Raw genomic sequence first — 11,118 nt, forward strand, 5'->3', positions numbered from 1 at the left:
ATTCCAGGCATATAAAATAAAACCAAATACGTTTTTGCTGCTACATTTATTTCGAGTATAATATTACAATGTTAAACAACGAACAGTGTTCTACTACGGTCTTACATTAATAATATGGGTCTTAAGTATAAGTAAAACATCAAAATGTATATAGACATCGAATAAATTACTTGTAGATGATATAGTAAGCTGTGATCACTGACCTTACTTTCGGAATATATCTTAAACTTATCTAAAATACGTAATAACACAATCGATATAATATTATTAATATTATACGAAATACGTGATTTAAGTGAATTGTAAGATAATAATAAATTCAATTAAACATATACATTGTTACATTGTATTTTTTGTGATAAACAAAGCTTAAACTACATTTATATTAGAATAAGCACCTAATAGTATGAACAAATCAACAAAAAGTATACAAAGATTTTTTGTCTAATCAATAATTCTAATAAATTCTAATCAATGGAAGTAATTTGATTTTGTTTTTCACTTATCAATAACTTTACTTACTAAATCTGAATATGATACTATAATTGTAACCGTTAAATATAATGTAAATGTTACGCGTAAACTAGAAGTTATTATTACATAATACTACTAACATCAACAACAGAGGAAATTGGAAGTAAATGAGATAAGAAAAGAACAAATCATAGCAATACACCCGAAAGAGGTCAGATCAGGGGATATGCAATAGATGAAGGGAAATAATGCCACGACTATATGGCCTATGTCCTCCTATGTGTCCATTATCCTACGAGAAACATGATCGTCCTTCCATAACTTGCAAAATTTACGAATTAATGTTTATTCTTGATGTAGTTCCATCATAGTCTGAGAAGGAGAGAAAATACCTAAGCTCATTGTACCTATTTGCAAGTATTGGTATCAGTATGGCTGCTTTGAAATCGATACATAAACGTAAGAAGAGCGGATCCACTCTTCCTTCATTGAATAAAAAAAGAGTTTCTTCTATCAGAATAGGGATAATTACATTTTCTCACTGATGTATATCTATGAATCCATACGAACTGTGTTAAACTTGAAATCGATAAAAAAGATATAATTGTATACTAGCGGGACAAACTCTTTTGAAATCTGGCCGAAGCCAAAATTTTAATGACTGATTAATCCTTTAGATTGTATAATTTTTTTCGCACCCAAAAATATTTTTAGTTCAAGAGTTTGAGAGTTATGTAAAGAAAGTATCAAAATTCGGACCATAATAATTTAGTCAAAATGTGTCCCGCTTCTGAAATCGTATACGCATTATTATTATTTAAGTGTAAGATACCTACGCTAACCCACTCGTGATATAAAAATGTACATAAATCTAGACAGGAATAGTAATACCATCACTTATTTGATTAGAAGATTATAAATGTATAAGAAAACGGGACGTTGAGCATTATCAACTAATATTAATATCATTCTCAAAATATATTACTAGTCTTTAATAAGGAAACAGTTTAGGAAACGTAAAAAGGTCTCGTTGATTTAAAATAGAAAAATATTAATACGAATTTATAGTAGGAGTTTCAAATATCGTTCTAAAATATTAAACTATAGATTATAATTATAACGTTCCAAATACCCAGTGGTAATTGGCGAAAGTAAAAAAATAGTGTTCGATTTTTGATAAAAACTTAATAGAGATTTTTTTAATTCGTAGCGCAGAGTTATGGACGAAACTACAATATGTATAATTATTTTTATTTGTCATATCGACATATATATTACGACAAATTGCTAAATAAGTATTAAGTGATAAATTCAATCAGAATATGAGGACGAACCGATGACAAAGCAATCAGCGCCACCCGAACGTTATTAAAAGACGTGCTTAATCCTTATCAAGCACCTGGGGGTCCAAATTGATGGTTACATTTTCGGAGTCATCAGTAAAGTATTCGTACTGTCTCCAGGCCATCAAATTTTGGTACAATTTCTTTGGTGAGTATTTTATCTTTTTTCCGGTGATTTTATAAAAATTGTCTAAGTACTCAATGTGCTCGGATGTCTCCAGAAGAGTTTTTAGCTTATTAAGTTGATGTTTAGTCGGCTCTGTATCCTCGAAATTACCTAAAAAGACACAAAGATTGTATTAATTTTGTTTTCATATTCGTTGTATCGCTATAAGTTATGTAAGTACTTAGTTTTGTAAGTTACTTACCAATCAATGCTACCAGCATCGTCGGTATCTCTGGGAACATTGGAGAAGCTTCGTTCCATCCGCGAGCTTCGAAGATTTTTCCGGAAGGCGAGATTACGAAATTATAGGGCAGTTGTCCTTCAGCGCGCTTTAACAAAAGAAAAACAGATCATAACATTAACAAACAGTGCAGATAATCACACTTTAAATGTTCTTAAGAAGTTACAGTTCATTGTTAGCTTTTAACTTACTTCCAAGTTATTCAACAGTTGTATGCATTCATCGAAACTCTGGCACTGCTCAGTATCCGTTTGCACAACGGTGACGCGTTTTGCCACAAACGTTTTACGGGCACCACCTACATTCATGTCGTTGTATTGACTCCAGTCGTCGCGCAATACTAATTCCATCGGGTAGTAGATAGGTTTTGTTTCTGAAAGATTATATCATTTAATTTATTTTATCTGTAGATTGTGATGAAATAGTGCAATTTGTAGTAAGCTTGTCTTTATGGAGTCATTTCGTGTTGTCGCGTTAATACTGTATTGTTTCTTTGTGAAATTGTATGCTTATGCGCATGACATAGATATATATGAATCTTCTCACCGAACAAAGCTCTAAATGTTGAACTTGGGTAGTAAGCCAATTCCAGGGCCATGAAACAGAATAAAGCGTTAACAGCCCAGAACATGAGGAACGTGAGCGTGGCCTTAAATACGCCGAATGGGTTTTTATCTTCTTCATCCTCCTGGCCGTCGGGTTCATCGGAATCTGTGGACCGATTTGTATATTACAATCGTATCTATTTATTTACTATATAACACACACATATATATATATATATATATATATGTATTATATATATATTATGTAACATTAGTACAAATAATTGCAACGTAGTCCCATGTAAGTCCTGATCTAAATTTATTTCGTTCTATTCCATAATCCGTTGGTATTAGTTGTCACACATGACATTAAATTATACCTATAACAATAGGCGGTATTGTTAGTATGTGACTATAATAGTAGTATTACGCATTATGTAAGAAAAACTCTAAAAGTACATGATAAATTTTGTAAAAATCAAACTAGAAATGATGACCTCTATTCGTATCAATTCAAACTTTATAATTGAACTTTTAAATTCACTAGTCTTGATGTGACGTCGCTTCAACAGAAAATAAAAGATTTAAGGGTTCCGTATCTATAAGTCACACAATGTTTAGTCACTCGAGCTATCGGTTTGCGTTGCCACGCACATTTTTGATTACAAGTCATGCGGCACTTTTTAGATTAAAAATATTAAATTATTAACACTTTATGTCTCAATTTAAACACTTAAGACGCAGAGTGAAGTCCAATTGCACAGTTTCCACCTAATACTATTAAAATTTTATACTATGACAAATATAAACATAAAATTTGTTACTCACCGTCTGATACATCATCAGTAACTTGTGGCACGGCTGGTTCTATGATACCACCTATATTAGCTGCAAGTGGTTTAGCGGCGGCTGGATCCGCCGGGTTTGGTTCAACACCGATTGTTTCAAACGAACAAGCTTCGCCATCCGATGGTTCAGCATCAGCTGAATCATTGCTGACCAAGTCTGTGGTTGCTGGTGTGGGTTTAGATATTTCTGAATCACTATCAGTGTCATGTGGCTCAATAATGATCGGATTGGCAGCGTTAACGACTTCAACCGTATCACTTTCCATGGGATCCGTTGCGATTGCAATAGTTTTAGCAGCGTCAGCTGTCGACTCAATCATAGACATATCGCCGGCTGTCTCAGCGATAGTTGAGCCAAGAATTGCCGTTTCTGTATTTTTATCAACGTTTAATTTTACTTTACCTGCATTAGGTCTTATGATCAGCCCCGGGAATAGATTTAATTTAAATTTTCCCACTAACCCTGGCTCGTGGGTATCCTCCGGCGTAGCCTTTAATTTTAAATCAATCTTTTCTTTTAAGCCTGTTTCTCCATTGGGCTCGGCCTTCAAATTCTTCTCAGGACCTGGAACCGCTTCAGTCTCGGGGTCGGTCATTATACGTCTTTTTATGCCAGAAATCATGTTAGTTTCACTATTTCGAACTTTTGACTATATTTTGTTAATAAGGTATCGAAAGGAGTAAGTGCGTGCGTTGGTACAAGTGCATCCGAGCGACTGCGGCCCGGGCGGCTGCAGCGCTCGCCGAATGCTCCCCGCGCATGTCTCCCAAACCGATATTGATTTACTTCGGCCCCCGGGAGGTTACCCCACGCAGGTGTGCCTGAAGTCTAGGACGTTACCAATCACACCGAATGAATATCATTAGACATTTTACGAGTATTACCTACATATGTTATTTAATTACATGATAACCTTTTCTAATCAATTTTATACATTTTTAATCCATTTTTGTATCAGTTTAAAGTGATGCGAAAATTCATAAAGGCGAAATATTCTTAAATTTATGTGCAACTAAAATTCTAATAGACTGTAACTTTTAGTATTTTTTTCGTCCTTAAAATCTTGAGACCTTGCTTTTGAAAATATCTAGATCCAACATCAGGTCAGCTTAATAATGTTACTACATTATTATGGATATATATTATAGGTCTCATATTATTATAGGTATGTAGGTAAGGATCAATGAGTTAATGGAAGTCTTTGAAAATGTCATTAGTTTGTGTATTTTTTTTACAAAATTCAAGTCAAAGCAGTGTCAGAGAACAGAGGGGGAGGGTAAATTTTCGTGTTCTTTCTTGAATTACCTAAAACTATCAGAAATATTTTTGAGATCCCTATATTTATATATAGGGATTATTTCATATAATACCACTCATGAGGTAATAACAAGTAATTTACCTAATTAAAAAATTGTATACCCCACTGCACTAAAAAGTTTACTGCATTAGTTTTGTGCAGCAAGCCAAATATAAAGTTTCATAATAGGTATCTGCTTCAAAATCAAAAGATGTTCAAGCAATTATTATCCTATTTTATCCTCGTAATGCTCATTTACGCTATATAAAGAACCTATGTGTAAAATTCCTGCATCCTAAAGTTCAGCGGTTTCTCTTTGCGTTGATCTCTGGCTCAGCAAATTACTCATTTAGTCAGACAGTCATCTCGATGTGTTATATATGTTTGAAGGTGGTAGACTTTGTGGTGCGACTCCGGCGGCACCACCGCCACACCTATTTTTACCTAATAACAGTAGTGTTAGGCGCTGCTGTGTTCCGGTTTAAAGGGTATGGTAAGGGAGATAGACTTTTCCGAGGCGTTCCAGCTTAGTCCTCAGGGGTAGCAGCGCATCAGGTAGGAATATCTAATCCTATCTGGGGTTGATTACAGACGTCCATGGGCGGCAGCAGCCACTTACCATCAGGTGAACTGCATGCTCGTCTGCTACCCTTATATTATAAAAAAAATGTATGTGTAAATGCTTTTGATTAAATTATTTTGATACCCTACTCAATAGGTTTGGTTAACTTTTTTAAACGTGTGACTATTTCGCGAAAAAATGTCCACCATTTACACTGTATAAGATATATAACTTCAGTAATTCAGAGTTCCAGCCATTATTTTACCTCGTTAGGGGTAGAATTTCATATATTTTTCCAGCAAGCCAGATACAGCATTTCATAGTGTTTGCTTCAAAATTGACGGTCGTTCGAATGAAATTTCAACCCCTATTTTATCCTCTACGGGATTGATTTTTGGGAAGGGGTAAATAGATGTGTCCTTGTTCCTATCCATATCCAGGAAGCCAAATACACAATTTTATAGTAGTTGCTTCAAAATTAAAGGGTTTCAAAAAAGCTGTTATCCCCCATTTTACCCTCTTATAGGTAGAATTTCCAAAAGGCCTTTCGTAGTACTTATTTATGCTATATAGACAACCTATGTGAAAAATTTTAGTACTCTAGGGTCAGTGGTTTTCTTTTCTAAGACAGTAGGTGCCATGTTTGGTGTGAAAAGACATTTAACCATAATTAAATCATCAAGAGACTGAACAAAGGAAGGAAAAGTATAATTAAAGAGTTTTATCAATTTTATTAATAAATGCGTATTAAAAAGATGTCTTAAATATATGTCAAATAATATTACTGTCAGTGTGAAGCAAGATAAACATTTTTTGTATGAAAATTTTAACCATGGCAGTAGGCGCCTCATGGCGCACAGCACAGGGCGCAGCTGCCTCGCAGTAGGCGCCTCATGGCGCACAGCACAGGGCGCAGCAGCCCCGCATTAGGCGCCTCATGACGCACAGCACAGAGCGCAGCAGACCCGCAGTAGGCGCCTTATGGCGCACAGCACAGAGCGCAGCAGCCCCGTAGTAGGCGCCTCATGGCGCACAGCACAGAGCGCAGCAGCCCCGCAGTAGGCGCCTCATGGCGGACAGCACAGGACGCAGCAGCCCCGCAGTAGGCGCCTTATGGCGCACAGCACAGAGCGCAGCAGCCTCGTAGTAGGCGCCTCATGGCGCACAGCACAGAGCGCAGCAGCCCCGCAGTAGGCGCCTCATATAATAAATATATATATATCGCATATTTGAGTCGACTGACAGACTAACTTTATGTCTTATCCTACATCCCAGGCTCACAGACTGTATTACTGACACGTTTAATGCAGGAACCAGTTTGTCACCTGGTGACAACGAGAATCCATGCGCCCGTAAATCTACAGTCTCATTCCAATTAGAATAAACTAAAATATGTATTATGTTTTTCGTGGCACTGCTTACAAGGCCCGAATGCACAGTTTATTGAAGTGAAAACTTTTTTAGCGAAAACTGGTAGCAATGTTATCAATTTCAATTCAACATTTCGAAGTTTATGGTTACTTTATTTAATTTTAATCTAAGTGCACTATTTTTAAAATTCTGTGATTATTTTTACTTTTACCCGATCAAAATGGCGAATCAAAATGGCGGATTTTTGGCGCGAAATAGTAACAAATTAAAAAAAAAAAGTTAACCGAACCTATCGAGTAGGGTGTCAAATGAAAGGCAATTAAACGGAGATTATAAAAACATATTTGTATATATATATAACAACAAGGTGACTGACTGACAGACTAACTAAAGGAATTAATGAGAAGTATTAGGCCAGAGTTCGCGCCGCACCGCGCTGGCAAAGTGCAAATTGGTAGACATCACATAAATTAGAAAGGGTTTTTTTTAATATCTCGGGTATACAGGTTTCATAACGATGTTTCTCTTCGTCATTTAAGCAAGTGCCAATTAATTTCTAATACGCACATAACATTGAAAAATTACAGGTGCATGCCTGGGATTCGAACCCCGGACCCCTCAATCAAAAGGCTGAGTTTCTTAACCATTACGCTATACAATACTACACATTATAATGATGACTTGATGACACTCATTATGTCCTCAAAAATGAGTTTCTTTCGAAAGAAATAAATACATCTTCTATTATTACACTATCTGTAATTAATAACACAACATGAAAATAACACAAAATAATTAATTAAAATAATACTATAATTAAATAATTTGAATATATTGCTAACACAACTATGAGTTTTTAATAAAAAACGGTAAATCGCGAAGCGATAAAAAAAAGTGGCTACAAAACATATATATTTATTTTGGTATCATGTCACTGGTTGTGATTGCAAGTCGACTTCCTGTATTTCTTTCGTACCATAAATTGATGGAGGAGGAATTTAAGGAAGCCATTTCCAGCAGGCCCCAACAGTAGCATAGTCAAGTAAATACGGGGGATTTGAAAGTTGTTATGCTGTCTTAGGAGACGGTTAATTTTATGGAGAAATTAGATCAATTAGCGGATGTAGCAAAGCTCGTTAGTAATTTTGAATATAGGGAATCGTTTATAAATAAATCTGCGACGACACCTACAGCGAAATGTAACCTAATGTAATGGGCTATACAGTAACCAGAGATAAAGTTACCTAACTTTGACGGGTTGCTACGACTTGTGGTTAGAATACAAAAAATCTTATTTTACCGTGATCCACCGATTCAAAAGTTTCATTACTTGAAATATTCAGTTAGTCGGTCAGCCCTTCAAACCATACCCAACTGCTCTCACGGTTGGAAATTACTAGTAAATATATTCCACAATGTTGTATTTTGGAACTTAATCATGTGAAATCTTTGTTTACGGCTCCTTCTATTCATAAAGAATGTGCTATACAAATTAAAATACTTTTAGACGTCGTACTATGTAACTTACGTTACTTAAATTCTACATTACGCTATTAAAATACGAATATACTTTGCATTGTATTGGCGGAAATGTAATTTAGTGTTCCGACAGATTATATTGATGGTCAATACACATATATACACATATACCTATTTTTTTTTGTTTACGAGGGGGAAACCTTCAAAAGGTACCCGGTGTCGTGGGAGCGACGTAGGGTTATGTGGGATTCTTACCGCACTAAAACCCCCCCGGTGGCTGTCCTCGGCGCTGCATAGAGGGCTCCGGGATCTCCAAAGGAACGCAACCGGAGCCCTCTTAGCGCGTTGCCCCATCGGGCTCCGCCCAGGTGAGCTTGGCGCTCGCCACACGCACCAGAGTGCGTAGGACAGTATGTGACCACACATACCGCCGTCCTTCCCGGGGCCGCTGGCTGGGCGGTTCGAGCCACCCGCAACCTCGGAAGCCCCCTTTTAGTCGCCTCTTACGACAGGCAGGAGATACCGTAGTCCTATTCTACTCCCAGAACTACAGGGACGCCTTTTTTTTTTGGGTGCCCAGACGATAGATGGAAAATTGGACTGACCCTCAACGGAGAGGGAGGAGTAAAAATGCATCCAAGCACTTTCAGGCCGCGACGGCCGGTGCCTGCGTCGTGTGGGGCTTGTGAAAGGACCTCCTGAAGGGACGACCATCCCACTAAAATTCTCCTTAAAAGCTTCGTCCTAGGGGACCGTACAGCCGACATCGGATAGCGACCTCTCGTTGTGGAACGAGAGGTGCTAGCGACGCTCCCTAGAGAGCAACCGCTGGATAGTTGACACTGAAGGTGTCAACGTATCATGAATACGACTAGAATCGTCGGGAAGACGATTATCAATGGAAAGTTGTTCGCCTCTGTGGGCGGCCAGAAGATTCTCCACATCCGTGGAGAGTTTGTTAGGAGCGTCGGTCTAGATATTTCTTGGCCGACGGCAGTTGTGACGTGTAGGAAGAGGGGCAGCGTAGTCCGCTGCACCCTTGATTAGAGGGTTAGGATGATTTTCTGAGCGGGTGAAGAAGGCTTCAGAGAATTGTTTAAGGACTTGTTGCATTGGAGCGAGCTCCGGGTCGCGGTGTAGGTCGGCGTTCCTGACGTACCAGGGGGCATTAAGAGCCCGACGACAAAAGAGATTTTGTATAACCTGGAGTTTGTCTAGGATGATGGGATTCGCGTGAGCGAAGACTGGAGAAGCGTAAGTTAACACCGGTCGAATGCAAACCTTATACAGCGTTCGCTTATTCCTGGCTGACAACTTGCTGTGTCTACCAATCATGGAGTTGAGGCGGCTCATGTAAGAGCGGGCGGTATGGGTGACCTTAGTGACGTGGGGTCTAAAGGTGAGGCACGGGTTTAGGGTAACTCCTAGGTATTTTACTGTGGGCCTCCATGGAATGGGGGCCCCTAGTAATTTGACGGAGGGCAGGTCGAGTATGCGCCTGTGTTTGTCCGCATTGACTTCGATACAGGGACGCGGAGCCTATGAGCGTTATATACGCCCGCGGCGACTCCTCCTCCGAGCGGGTTCAGCGCGCTCCCTAGCTCGCTCGGCGTCTTCCTTTGCGGACATTACTATGTCGCAGAAGGTGATCATGCCCTCCCAGGCTTCGCTGCGTTGAACCATCGCTCCAATAATGGCCGCTGGAGAGAGGTCCGGTCCCACTTTTGACACGAGGATCCGCCGCAGACTCCCACGCTGGGCAGTACTGCAGCGTGTGCTGTGCGGAATCCTCGTGATACCCGCAATGATGACACTGGGCCGTTTCCTTCCTCTGTATCCTGTTCAGATACTCACCGAAACAGCCATGTCCGGTAAGTATCTGGGTCAACCGAAAGGTGACACGACCTTTGCTACGCAGCCAAGCTCGAAAGTTCGGTACGATAGCGTCGACCACCCGTTGGCGTATATTACGTGGTTCCAAGAGTCGATCACGCCAGCACCTCAGAGCATGCCACCTGGCTCTCCTTCGAAGCGCTTCAACCGTTTCTCTGGGTTCAGTCCTCTGACGGAGGTCGCGGATCTTATTAAAGACCCGTGCGTCCATATCCGCCAGAATGTCGAGGGGCGGAAACCGCCCCAGGACTGTCGCCGCCTCATACGATATGGTACGATACCCACGGGTGACTCTGATCGCGATCGTACGTTGCGCGGAATTAAGTTTTCGCGCAAGGCGCCGGCAGCCGGACAACCGGTCCGACCATACCGGCGCACCGTAGAGCGCGATCGAGCGTATCACACCCACGTAGAGGTGGCGGACTTCTTCCCTCGGTCCCCCGAGATTTAGCAGTCTGTGCAAGGCACCCGCTACCTTCTGAATCCGGGGGACGAGACGGCTAAAGTGCTCGTCAAAACGCCAGTGGCCGTCCAGTATTAGGCCGAGGTACTTCATGTACCTGCCTATCCGGACGTCCGTTTCTCCGACACGCACTGAGGTCTCAGCTGGTTCCACTCTCGACCTGCAGCCGTAGAACCACATCGCCTCGGTTTTTTGAGACGCTACCTGGAGGCCCAACCTGCGGATATTCGCTATGACGCGTGCCACCCTGAGCTCTGCTAGCCGAGCCGTCCTGCTAAAACACTCCCTTTCGGCGAGGACGAGGGTGTCGTCGGCATAGCAGACGATTCTCACTCCATCCGGGACTACCGTTCTAAGCACCGCGTCATAAGCGATATTCCACAGCAATGGCCCCAGTACCGAACCTTGCGGCACCCCGCGCACGACGCTCCTCCC

General features: G+C 40.4%; 1 protein-coding gene across 1 annotated transcript; it reads right to left on the reverse strand.

Moving 5' to 3' along the window:
- Nucleotides 1–41: 41 nt before the first annotated feature.
- Nucleotides 42–4,361, reverse strand: LOC140743296 (uncharacterized). The gene is made up of 5 exons (XM_073074460.1): nucleotides 3,598–4,361; nucleotides 2,771–2,935; nucleotides 2,416–2,597; nucleotides 2,186–2,312; nucleotides 42–2,094 (listed from the first exon to the last, which is right to left on the reverse strand). The coding sequence occupies exons 1-5, from the start codon at nucleotides 4,238–4,240 to the stop codon at nucleotides 1,856–1,858; spliced, it is 1,356 nt and encodes a 451-aa protein (XP_072930561.1). The 5' UTR covers nucleotides 4,241–4,361; the 3' UTR covers nucleotides 42–1,855.
- Nucleotides 4,362–11,118: the final 6,757 nt, after the last annotated feature.

Source organism: Epargyreus clarus, unplaced genomic scaffold (assembly GCF_041222505.1).
Source record: "Epargyreus clarus isolate Ecla_fem2 unplaced genomic scaffold, WU_Ecla_fem_2.2 ptg000007l, whole genome shotgun sequence".
NCBI classification, from domain to species: domain Eukaryota; kingdom Metazoa; phylum Arthropoda; class Insecta; order Lepidoptera; family Hesperiidae; genus Epargyreus; species Epargyreus clarus.